Below are 11,680 nucleotides of genomic sequence, written 5' to 3'. Positions count from 1 at the left end.
CAGAGCGAAACTGAGCGAAGTTTAAAATAATATGCTTAAGAGGTGAAAAGCAAAATGTTCTACAAAGAAGCGACAAATAAAGAAACCTAATTACACAGGGTGTAATTAGTGTGTAATGTGTGTGTAATCCCTGTGTAATGCAACATAACCCTTTCAAATAATATGAATGCGAAAAAAAATGATGTTCCTACACACGACACACACACACATGCACACTGACTGTACACAATTACTGACAGTCTTTTCCACGCTCAAAAGGACAGCACTCTTTACACCCATTAAAAAGTATGCTCCCGCCTGCAAAATCACAACAAATGGTAAATTATCAATTTCTCATCAATATACCGTATGCGCATGGACAATACAAACAAGTGAATCACTATTTCATTCTCCCGCCCACTCCCACTCTTCCCACACTGTTTTTCTTTAATTCTCTCCTTTCTATTCTCCTCGTCCTTCTGTCTGTCTGTCTGTCTGTCCACAGACATGATGATGGTGACTCCCATAAACGACCTGCAGGCCGTTGAGCCAGGCAGCATGGTGAAAGGAGAGAGGTTGATGCGCTGTAAGCTGGCCAGTGTTCACCGTCTGCTGGACCTGTACGGCTGGTCTCAGTTCAGCCGCGCCTGCCTCACTGTCAGTACCATGCAAGTTCACACTTCACATTTCCTTTCCATGCATGTATGCAATCTATGCAATTCAAAACTATTTCAAACTGACAGATACAATCATATTATTATTATATCATTATATATATATATTATATATATGAATTTCACTTAACATAAATGCTATGCTATATATCTCCATCTCTATTTTATGTCCTTATACAGTCAGTAACCCATCCACATTTTGTTCGACACTTTCAGAGTAAAATTTTGTCTACAGATTGTATTGTCTGTCTGTCTGTCTGTCTGTCTGTCTGTCTGTCTGTCTGTCTGTCTGTCTGACTGACTGACTGACTGTGTTGTTATCTGGCAGTTGCGTGTAAGTAAGGAACAGGAGCACTTCCTAGTTGTACCAGATGGTCTGACCTACAGTGAGGTCACAGCATCCAGTCTGGTGAGTACATTTTCTCACACACCCACTGTACTGTAATTTAGTCATCAAGTACAATAGCACCAATTATGTTGGCTGGGTACAGTAGATGAGACTTTTACATAATTTATATCAGTTAAAATAAGCCAGGAACAATGTGGTCTCATGTCTAACACACAAAATGTCTGCCAGGGTCCATTGGTATACAGTATAATAGCAAATGTTGGTACAAACTAGACAGCAGGTCCCCGTATATGCAATTATGCAGTAACAACTTCCCATTAGTACTGGGTTCAGCATCTGCGGTGTCTTTTAATCCATTTGTAGGAGGATAATTATGGTCTATCTACTTTACATTTAATATAGCTGAAACTTTAAATATCTAATTTAGGAACTAGGCTACTAGACTCTGCTGAACGTTGCAGGCTTCTAGTTCTGACTAGTTATTTATGTCCCAGGTGAAGGTGAACATTTTGGGTGAGGTGGTGGACAAAGGCAGCACCACCCTGGGAGTGGACTTGGAGAGGTTCAGCCTTCACTCAGCCATCTACTCTGCCCGGCCAGACGTCCGCTGTTTGCTACACCTTCAAACCCCAGCCACTGCCGCTGTAAGTCAACATTTACATACCCTAGTATACGCAATCAGGCATGAGTTGGTGTGGGAATGACCCAATTAGCGGCTGGATTTAGTACAGAGGCACTGGTACGGTGCAACCAAAGTATGAATTTATTCACCACAGGAAAATACCAAAATGACAGTCGCCCTAGCCCTGATATTTGCCAGTCTCTCTTTTGTGTCTTTGTGGGGGAGAAACATCATTTGATAATGCACAAATTAAACACACCTAACAAATAGGTATTCGAATTCCCCAATAAATCCTCCTGCGTAACTCCTACCTTAGTGTACAAACATAACCAAATGTACCATTTGTACATGCTCAGAGTTAAAAGGGCATGAAAACCTAGGCCATTTGTTTGTATTTGCTTACTTATACAGGTTGAAAACTGCAGAAGGTTAAAAACAAGTCAGGCTAATAAGCAACACAGATGCAATGAATAATGTGTGTGTGAGATTTAGGTGTACCAATAATAAGTATTTAACCCATTATTAAGGCAGCTGCATTGCGTACATCATGGTGTACTATAAGGCAAAGCTTATGCAGATTGCCATGTTTTTACCCATCTGAATTAGACAAAATGATTTCATGCTGCTATAACTTGACGCTGAGGGTTTTAGCGTATGCCTGCCAACCACCCAAGTGGAGAGGAAAAGACTGTGGTTGCATTGGCCATTACCTAGACTTGAACGTGTGTAAAATGAACAGACATAAAGTAGGCCATCCCCATAATAACAGCTCTGACTGGCTGTCCACCTCCTTCATCTGTACAGGTGTCAGCCATGAAAAGCGGCCTACTGCCGCTTTCTCACGAGGCTCTGCTGGTGGGGGATGTTACCTACTACGATTACAATGGCCTGATGGAGGACGAGGAGGACAGGGTGGAACTACAGAAGAGCCTGGGGCCCACCTGCAAGGTATGAGAGTTATGGAACTCTCACATTTAATATCAGAGTAGGTGTTATGTTTTCATTGACTTCTTAATAGTCAGAATAGAAATGGCCTCAACTTCGGCCATTTTCTACTTGTAACTTAGGTTCTGGTGCTGAGGAACCATGGTATCGTGGCTCTTGGGGAGTCAGTGGAGGAGGCATTCTACACCATCTACCACATTCAGGCTGCCTGCCAGATACAGGTACATATTATACACACACTTGGATACACACAGTCTTGAACATGCATACGCATTATGCACATTATAGATACACATAGTATTTGTGCGTGCATGAGCACACACACACACACACACCGATATTGCGGAGGTCGGCGTGAGGATGTCTGGATTGGAAGTATATACGCAGACTGCAGCATCAACACACACACACACACACACACACACACACACGCACGCACGCACACACACACACACACACACACACACACACACACACACACACACACACACACACACACACACACACACACACACACACACACACACACACACACACACACACACACAGACAGTATACACAGTAGGCTATAGTGCAGTGCACAACAACAACTAGTTTCAACTCACTTCCAAATTAAGACTGACTGGAACAATCTTCCTCTTTCTCTCAGATCTGTTACCTCTCCTAGCCGCTTCAGGACTTCCCTGTATTCACACCTCAAAACAATCTGTTCATGCTACTAACACTGCCTGTACTGCTGCTTATTTCTGACTCCTGTTGAAGTCACTGTACTGTACTCTCAAGTCTAGAGAGAGTTGGGGGATGGGGGAGTGGGTAGGAGAGGATGAGCAAGCTAACTGTATCTGTACATGTCTGTATTTGTGTAACTGCACTGTACTGTATGTAATGTTCTAAAATGAGATGCTGCATGTCAAGGGGCTATCCTTTCAATAAAATTCTGACCAAATTCTAAGCAAGCATAGCAGCAGCAGACAACATGGGGCACAAATCCGCACAATCAATGAAAATCAATTTGGCAAAACTTACAATTGACCTTTGATGTCTTCAATCACGTAGTAATCCATAATCAAGGGCGGACTCTGTTGTGGACTGGAGTTTGCTGGCCCAGAAAGGTGAACTCCTCAGGATACAACTGTTGTAGCTCCTCCAGGGACTGACTTCCTTACAAAAACTTTGCAATAGACGTTTGGCATTGTGAGGCTAACAATTAGGCTACTCTCAGAGAGGCTTCTCGTTTGTATTTAATCGTAAACAAACACACACGTTTCTGGGGTGAAGAAAAACAAATCTGCCGCATTCTAAGAAATAGCAAATAACAACACAAGCACAATGATAGTGTCAAGCATAAGGCATGACCAATCAATCTATGCATGCACAGAGGGACAAACTACACAGTGCCAGCTAGTGGCTATACACACATTACATCCACTGCCATATTTCACAAAATGTAATTATATTATGTGTCAAAATGTAATTGCATCCACATTATGTTATGTTATGTAATGAGTAATGACTCTACAAAATTGGTTAAAAAGTCTACCTAGGCCCACCCGTGGATACACCCCTGCTCTCCGGTGCATCAGTTACCAACAGAAATATGAATCCCCAGTAACTAACTGTAATGCTGTGTTCTGTCAGGTGTCTGCGTTGTGCTGCGCAGGTGGGGAACAGAACCTTATCCTTCTGGATCGAACCACCCACAGACCTAACCCAGCCGGTACGGTGGGCTGGGCTGGCTCTACCTTCGGGCCCCTACACAAGAGCCGTCTAGGGGAGCATGAGTTTGAAGCCCTTATGAGAACACTGGATAACCTGGTAGGTCAAAGAATATGTTTTACATCCATTTCTGCTCGTTCATGCTTCACAGCCAGCTCAGCACACCTCTTGTACATGTATACTTCAACATCGTGCTGCAAAATCTATTTCCCCTTTTGGGACAACTAGAAAGTGAACCTCCTGATCTGATTCACCACTGTAGGGCTACCGTACTGGTTATGCATACCGTTTCCCTGTGCTGCTGGAGCGCACGCGGATACGGAGAGAGGTGGAGATCCCTGCCACCGTCTCGGGCTTCCACCAGTTTGATGAGGACGGCGAAGGCCAACTGGCTCTGAGGCAGCACCCATTTGCCCAGCGGCAGCAGCAGGAAAGGACCCGCTGGCTCAACACCCCCAATACCTACCAGAAAGTCAACCAGGACCAGGCCAGCCCAGGACACCAGCGTACCACTGTGAGATGCTGAGGTTGGAGGGAGGGGGAGGATTGGCCTGAGAATGGTGTTGAGACAGATAGTTGGGAAGCTGACAGGAAAGACACAGAAGGAAAGGACTTGGGTCTGATGCCGATCCCAATTAACTGGTTAATAATGGGGTCCTGGAATTATTTTCACAATCATTTTTGCTTTTCTGTTTTTTTACTAATCAATTGAAAAAAATCTAGAATTGATCAAAGTTTTAACATTTAACAAAATATGCAAAAATAAATGACTATTTACAATAAAAAATCACACCCGTGTGACGTGAGGGGCACTAATATATTAAAGTCTAACTCATGTTGATTAAGTGATGTAATGGTGATGTAAAACAAACACAAACATTAAACGCCATTAACAATTAAGAGACAATATGACCTAAATAACACATTATGACCCTTTTTTCCCTTTATTGTCAATGCGTTTACAAAACAAACATTGAACTAAAGACAAACATTAAACCTGTGTATAGGAGGGGCTAGCGCCCCTCACATTGCTGATATCCATACAGAGTATACGGAGAATATGTTAGTGCTATTATTATGGAGATGCCCTGTGAGCTCTATTTTTGAAAACATTTGAAATATTCTCTATAAACCTCTCAAAAATATTGAGAGGTTGAAAGTGGTTAAAAATCAGGACACATCGGTTACATAATTGCCAATGCGTGAAATAATCAAGTACAAATACAGCAGCACCAATTTTAATTGGTCTGGCTGCAGAAAGGATTTGATCTTGACCCAGTAATGGTGTGCATACAGCATGTGTACAATATAGATGGAATATAATGGAACAAGAGGACGGGGCAGGATTAATAAGCTGTGGTTTTATTTAGGGTGGAGGAGAGATGGTTGAGCCATGGGATGGGAGGGTGGGGCGGAATTAGGGAAGAAGGCAGGCAGATCCTGGCAGAGTAAACTAACCATTCATCGTTAGCTTTCTCTCCCTCAAACATACCTCTGAATCTTTTTTTTATATTTAGAAAATTGGATGCAATTTCAGCTGGTTTCACTAGAATCGTCGTGGTGACACATTATTCAACCAAGGTCATTTGATTACCATCTCAAATATGCAATCTCCTTTGTGGCTTTTAGATGCTGAAGCAGCCTCTCCTCGCTCTGTGAAAATAATTGTCATGGTGGATGGTTTAGTTGTCATGTGTCAGCCCCTCTAGGGAATAGGCCTACAGCAGTGCTGCCAAGCATGGAGTCCTTTATTCAGACAAAACAAAACCGAAGACCCTCTTGTTACATCATCGGGTGGAGGTGGAGACTAGCACCCCCCACCCACCCACCCCTCCCCCCCCATACCTCCCACACTGACTGCACAGCCTCTTGTCTTCTCTCTCTGCTGCTCTCTGCATTGCAGGGGAAAGCTTGTTGTCCTTGACTGCAGTGCACGCTTCTGCCCTCTGGTGGTTGAGTGCCTCAGTATTAATCACTGGTGGACAATTTACAACACCAAATAAATTATATTATATATATATATATAGGCATTCGTAAAATGAAAAGAGATAGGACATGCACATCCCAAACCCGAAGTTGGGCAGGTGCTGAGCAAAAAAACATGTAAAAACATGTTGGGCTCCAATTGAAAAACGTGTTTATTGCTCGTAAGTGCTTCTAACGTTTTATGCTAGCACTCTTCATCAGACAAAATTATACACACACACACACACACACACACACACACACACACACACACGCTTAATGTCTCTCCCCTTCCCTCTCAGTGGCTGAAGACAGAGGAGATGACACAGGCTGGGAGCACGTCCATCAAAATGGACACAAACCAGTTTGTCCCGCTTTTCACCAACCCTCAAGAGGTGCTGGAGACACGAAACAAGGTAGGAAGTCTGCTCTCATCCTCATTAATAAATAATAACCATAAAAATAACTTTTATATGCATGTGCTATAATACTCATATACACTATGCCTTCTGTTCTATTTGGATTGTTATGGAAAAGGTTTATGCTTTCCATCAAAGAAAGTCCCATTTTGGACCATAGTCTTCTATGAACATTACTTTATTTATCCTTCAGGTGTTTTCTCTGTTCTCAGATTCGGCAGCAGAATCGTCAGGATATGAAGACTGCAGGACCCCAGTCTCAAGTCTTAGCCAGTGTCATAACTGAGGATAGTCCTCCGGTAATATCCACCTATTGTAGCAGTGATACTGTACCTGAGAGGATGGGGTTTTTTGTATTCATGATGATTATACTGATCTACAAGTTAATAGATACAGCTGAAAATGAATGGAATAGCTGTGTCCATTACAGTGATAATACCTGACAGTGTTCATGGATAGAATAGTAATAAAGGGCCTCACACTGACTCTTAAAGTCCCTCTTCATCACAGAGATCAGATTATACTGTATACTAGCTCTGGTCTAATGTGTTTCATTTAGAGCTATGTTACTGTCAACTTCCGGAACTTGCATGAATGCAGACCAGCCTCTCGTCTTTAGCGTAAATAAAAATGACGTTTTTGCTACTCACCAAAACAAAGGCGGGTTGTCTCATTTTCCTTAGTGGAAGCACTCTGAGCCCCCCACCAGTACCACACGTATAAATGGTACTCTTTGGCCAGAAAGGGCCTCTCCTCTGTAGCGAAAATAAAAATAATTTTACCTACTCACCAATACAAAGACGGTTGTGTAATTAGAAAGCCTACTTAAACTACTTTCCTTAGTGGACGCGCTTTGAGCCCCCCACCACACGTAAATGCACTTTTTGGTCAGAAAGGGATTTTGTTTTCACCAGGAAAAAAATAATTTGAGTTACTCCACTGTGCCCTCTACCGATATTGCCAAGAGAACCCTCATAGAGAAGATTTTTCCTTCGGGTGAAAAGAAATCCCTTTCTGACCCAAGAGCAGTAACGCTAATTCTAACCCAGAAATGACAGGAGAAAGGAGCCGAGGACCAGTTATATATATACTACTTGTATTGTAGTCTATGAAAGCTTCTTTTTCTTTTAGAGTTTTTTGAGTTGTGATTTTGATTTCCCCAATTCTTCCTCCTCAGTCTCCAGTGAGTGAACCTCAACTTCCTCCAGAGCCAGAACCTCCCAACCCGTTCAATGACCTAACAGACAAGGTGTTGGATGAGTACCGTAAGGAGGTGGAAAGGAAACAGGACGGAGGTATCAATGGTATGCTTGAACCCAGTGCATCTAACTCAGCTGCTGTTGCTAACCTGAGGAATATGATCACACCTAACTCCATCTTTAATGAATGATGACTACAAAGACGCATTCAGTACCAGTTGGTGTTAACAGTCAACCACATGAAACTTGCATCCCTATTCTGGGCATAATAGGCAAACACTCCCCAAAAATAGGCAAACGTTCAGTGAAAATGGTAGATCTATGTGATCTATCTCATAATGGGTAGTTGTAGCTTGTAATTGAAGCTACCCAGTTTACTATGAAAAGCTGCAAAACCTCAGTCATTCCGTCCATCACGCTCGTCGCCTCGTGACACTCCATGTATGACCAATACAGAATTCATTCCATGTAGATCTGACCTCATCAAACCCTGTACACTCAAGACACGCTCCATATATGGCCAAACCTAATCAAACCCTGTACACTCAAGACATATGGCCAGTACAGAATTAATTCCATATGTTGATCTGACCCATGCCAAAGCGCCAGCGCTCGCCCAGCAGTCTGCCGTCCCCCAGACGGATGCGTGCACGCGACCCCCGCCTTTAGGACGAGGTCGCTTCTCTATATTAAAATTGTGCCAGGGCGTTCCTCTTACTGTTCGCCTCACCTACACAGTACACTACTGTCCATCTAAAAAAAATCAAACAAATACCAAAAGGGGTGGACTGTTGACTACTGTACGTATGCCAAAAATAATGCTCTTCTTCTTGTGAGGTTATTTTGTTATGGTTAAAATATAAATGTATTTCAATTATAGTTTTGCTGTGACACTACACTTCCTTGGGAGACGTACAAATAGAATAATTTTATTTAACTTATTTCATGAATCTTTATAGTCATCAGTCTAGGTTTAAATGACCAGTGTTTTTCATGTTCACTTTACTAGTCTTTCCTAACCATCTTATGCACCAACTATAGCATTAACATAAAATATCTGTCAATGCACTATTCCCTCACCCTGTCTGTCTGATTTGTGTGTGTGTGTGTGTGTGTGTGTGTGTGTTTGTGCGCACGTGTTTGTGAGCAGGGGAGGAGGTGGCAAACGAAGAAGAGACTTCACCTGCTACCTCCCCCACAAAGGGCCAAAGCCCTAGCAATCCCCCTCCGTCAGGTGAGGCTTGGCATGATCTATAAATCGGCCATGCTTGCCTGGCATATTGGCTATCTGACCTGGGGCTTCAGGTTGCTTCATGTCCAACATAAAAATATGTGAGACGCTGTTACTGCTCGTGATTATCATGCTTTAAATGCTCACTGACGGTCCAGTTACTCCTGTTGGCATATAGGCCTACTACAGTCTTGGGATTGGAGTCTCTCCTAAATTGAACTCCAAAAGTATTTTTGCATTGCAGATTAGAGGTACCGGTATGTTGACATTGCTTTTGGAGAGACTAACTTGTAGATGGGAAATTATATATTTTTTTCAACCATCATTTTAAACACGCGATCGTTACAAATGCAGTTGAACCCATTAACCATGACCACTAGCTTGGTCACTGGATACAGAAGACGAGTTTCAACAGTATGCCGGCATGGTGCAGCAATTTTAAAACTCCAGGTTTGGAGATGAATATGCCTCCTACTCATGTTTTTGTGGTTATATGTTAACATTCGAGGCAAATTGATCTTCCTAGTTAAGCTGAGATGCAATATGGAGTAATATGGGTTGGTCAGCTATGAATGGCATTTTGTGGTTGTCATAGTAGGATTATTGTTTGCTGTACACTATCCATATGTCAACCCTTTGTAGTGATGTCCACATGTCTCCACACCCTGTGTGTGTTCCTCTCTCTCCCTGTCTCTGTGTCTGTCCTTTTCTGTGTTCCTCTGCACTGATTCATAGGGCACTCCTCTGGTGCTAAGGTCTTGTCTCCCTAGTAAGTATAGACAAAACAGTAAGACAACCCACCTCTCATTAAGCAAGCATGTTTGGCAAGTGAACTGCAAATGACATGTCTGGCGTGTAGCTTTTGCAGCTCCACCAGTGGATCACATTTTATCTGATTGCTAAAGCTTGTGTTTTTCTCCCCACTTGCTATTCTCTGATCATCCTCTTGGGGGCAGAAGAGGTGAAGACAGACTCCCCTGCCATACAAAACGGAGGTGAGGAGGAGAAACAAATGACAGAGGAGCTGGAGAAAGGGATGAAGGCTCTCTCGACTAACGACACATCCACCCCGCCTTCCAACACCCCCCTGGCACTGACCACTAAACTACAAGGGGGCACCCCAGAGGGCTCACCCTCTAAGTCCCCCTCCAAGAAGAAAAAGAAATTCAAGGCACCATCATTCTTGAAAAAGAGCAAGAAACAGAAAGAGAAAGCTGAGGCCTGAGGGGTGCATACAGACCAGACCTGGCTAAAATACTGCATGCAAATTATTCTCTGCATTTGTTTTGACCTGTTTGGAGTATGAGATAGGTGTGGTTTGTAGCATCATGGCCCTTCAAATATCTCTGGTAAGTTGACACAGAAAGTTATTTGACATTTGAATGTCATCCCTGTGGTTGTCTAACCTTCTGGTACTTGATATATATTGTCCTTTGTGGCAAATCCCACCCTGCTGACACTCCAAGGAGGTCAAATGAACAAACAGAATTATTTGCAAGTACTATTTCACTCAGGAATGATACAGTTTTGACAAATCCTCACAACACACACTTATCTTTGATCTCATGCTTCTGCACCACTAAATCACAGCTTAAGTGCACTCAAATATTTTAAATTTCACAAGGACGATCAGTAGCCTGAACATGTGCTTTCACCATTTTTTTTTACCATTGCAAAAGGTAAAATGGAATCTACAATAATCCTCATTCAATTGTAGGCATAATGCACTTAACATGTATATACGCATACCGATATGTTGTATTTATTCATCACCATAGGCACCCCCTGGTCCTGATTTGTCATTGTCATGAATGTTGCAGGTATATTATGCGAGCACAGGGTGCAGTACTTATATAAGCGTACGAGCACAGGGTGCAGTACTTATAGAAGCGTATGCTGATAGACGCCGATTGTGTTCCACTGATCGAACTGAAAGCTGGTTCTGTACAAACCTTCCAGCATATTTGTGTTATTACAACAGGAACATATAAAGGAAAGGAACAAAAAAAAACTTCACTGGCTGTCAAATACTAAGACGCTATGAATGCCACTAATACCAAACAAGGATATAAACAAAAATGAATCAGTTGCTTGTTGATGCAGTTTTGAAGCACTAAACATTCCACTTTTCTCACTTTCTTTTAAAATGATGTGTATAAAATACCTCTCAACAGTTGTAATTTTTTTAAATCAGTTATGAAGTTATCAATTTGCTGGTGTGATGTTTATGATTTAATTAAATTTCTTTCAAACTAGAATGTATCGGTGAGTGTTGCAAGGTTAACATGTACCAGTCATTAAAGATCAAGTTGATTTCAAGCAATACAATTGTTCAGTTTTTTTTTTGCTTCGTTTCCCATTGCTGGGTAATCCCTCAAGGCCTACGCCTAAATAGAATTCTGCACCAAGTGGTGTGAGATTCTCAACAAAGCATCCTTAGACTTGATGGTACTAATCATAGAACACACACATCAAGATCAGGCAAAAACTAAAAATGAGATGGAAGAAATCAGGGGGAAATCACTAAGACTTTGGATGCTCCAGCTTTCCAAAAGCTACAAGAGAACATTACCATGGCTAC

General features: G+C 42.3%; 1 protein-coding gene across 11 annotated transcripts in view; it reads left to right on the top strand.

Annotated features, from left to right (window-relative positions):
• add2 (adducin 2 (beta)) overlaps positions 1 to 11,415 on the top strand; it is a 19,583-nt gene extending 8,168 nt beyond the window's left edge. For 3 of the 11 annotated variants that reach the window (XM_080766010.1, XM_080766014.1, XM_080766013.1), the window contains exons 4-15: positions 485 to 636; positions 982 to 1,062; positions 1,497 to 1,646; positions 2,429 to 2,572; positions 2,692 to 2,790; positions 4,208 to 4,384; positions 4,548 to 4,799; positions 6,553 to 6,666; positions 6,882 to 6,968; positions 7,847 to 7,973; positions 9,019 to 9,102; positions 10,056 to 11,415. In XM_080766010.1, the coding sequence (XP_080622136.1) occupies positions 485 to 636; positions 982 to 1,062; positions 1,497 to 1,646; positions 2,429 to 2,572; positions 2,692 to 2,790; positions 4,208 to 4,384; positions 4,548 to 4,799; positions 6,553 to 6,666; positions 6,882 to 6,968; positions 7,847 to 7,973; positions 9,019 to 9,102; positions 10,056 to 10,324 (1,736 nt within the window). In that variant the 3' untranslated portion in view covers positions 10,325 to 11,415. Of the gene's footprint in view, positions 1 to 484; positions 637 to 981; positions 1,063 to 1,496; positions 1,647 to 2,428; positions 2,573 to 2,691; positions 2,791 to 4,207; positions 4,385 to 4,547; positions 4,800 to 6,552; positions 6,667 to 6,881; positions 6,969 to 7,846; positions 7,974 to 9,018; positions 9,201 to 9,834; positions 9,869 to 10,055 lie in introns of those variants that run through there. The other 8 variants (XM_080766019.1, XM_080766018.1, XR_013964231.1 and 5 more) reach the window with 8 other exon arrangements.
• The last annotated feature ends 265 nt before the right edge of the window (positions 11,416 to 11,680 follow it).

The sequence above is a fragment of the Protomyctophum bolini genome (genome assembly GCF_963924005.1).
Source record: "Protomyctophum bolini genome assembly, chromosome: 6".
Taxonomy (NCBI): domain Eukaryota; kingdom Metazoa; phylum Chordata; class Actinopteri; order Myctophiformes; family Myctophidae; genus Protomyctophum; species Protomyctophum bolini.
The sequence above is the reverse complement of the archived record's forward strand: the minus strand, read 5'-3'. Positions and strand labels throughout refer to the sequence as shown.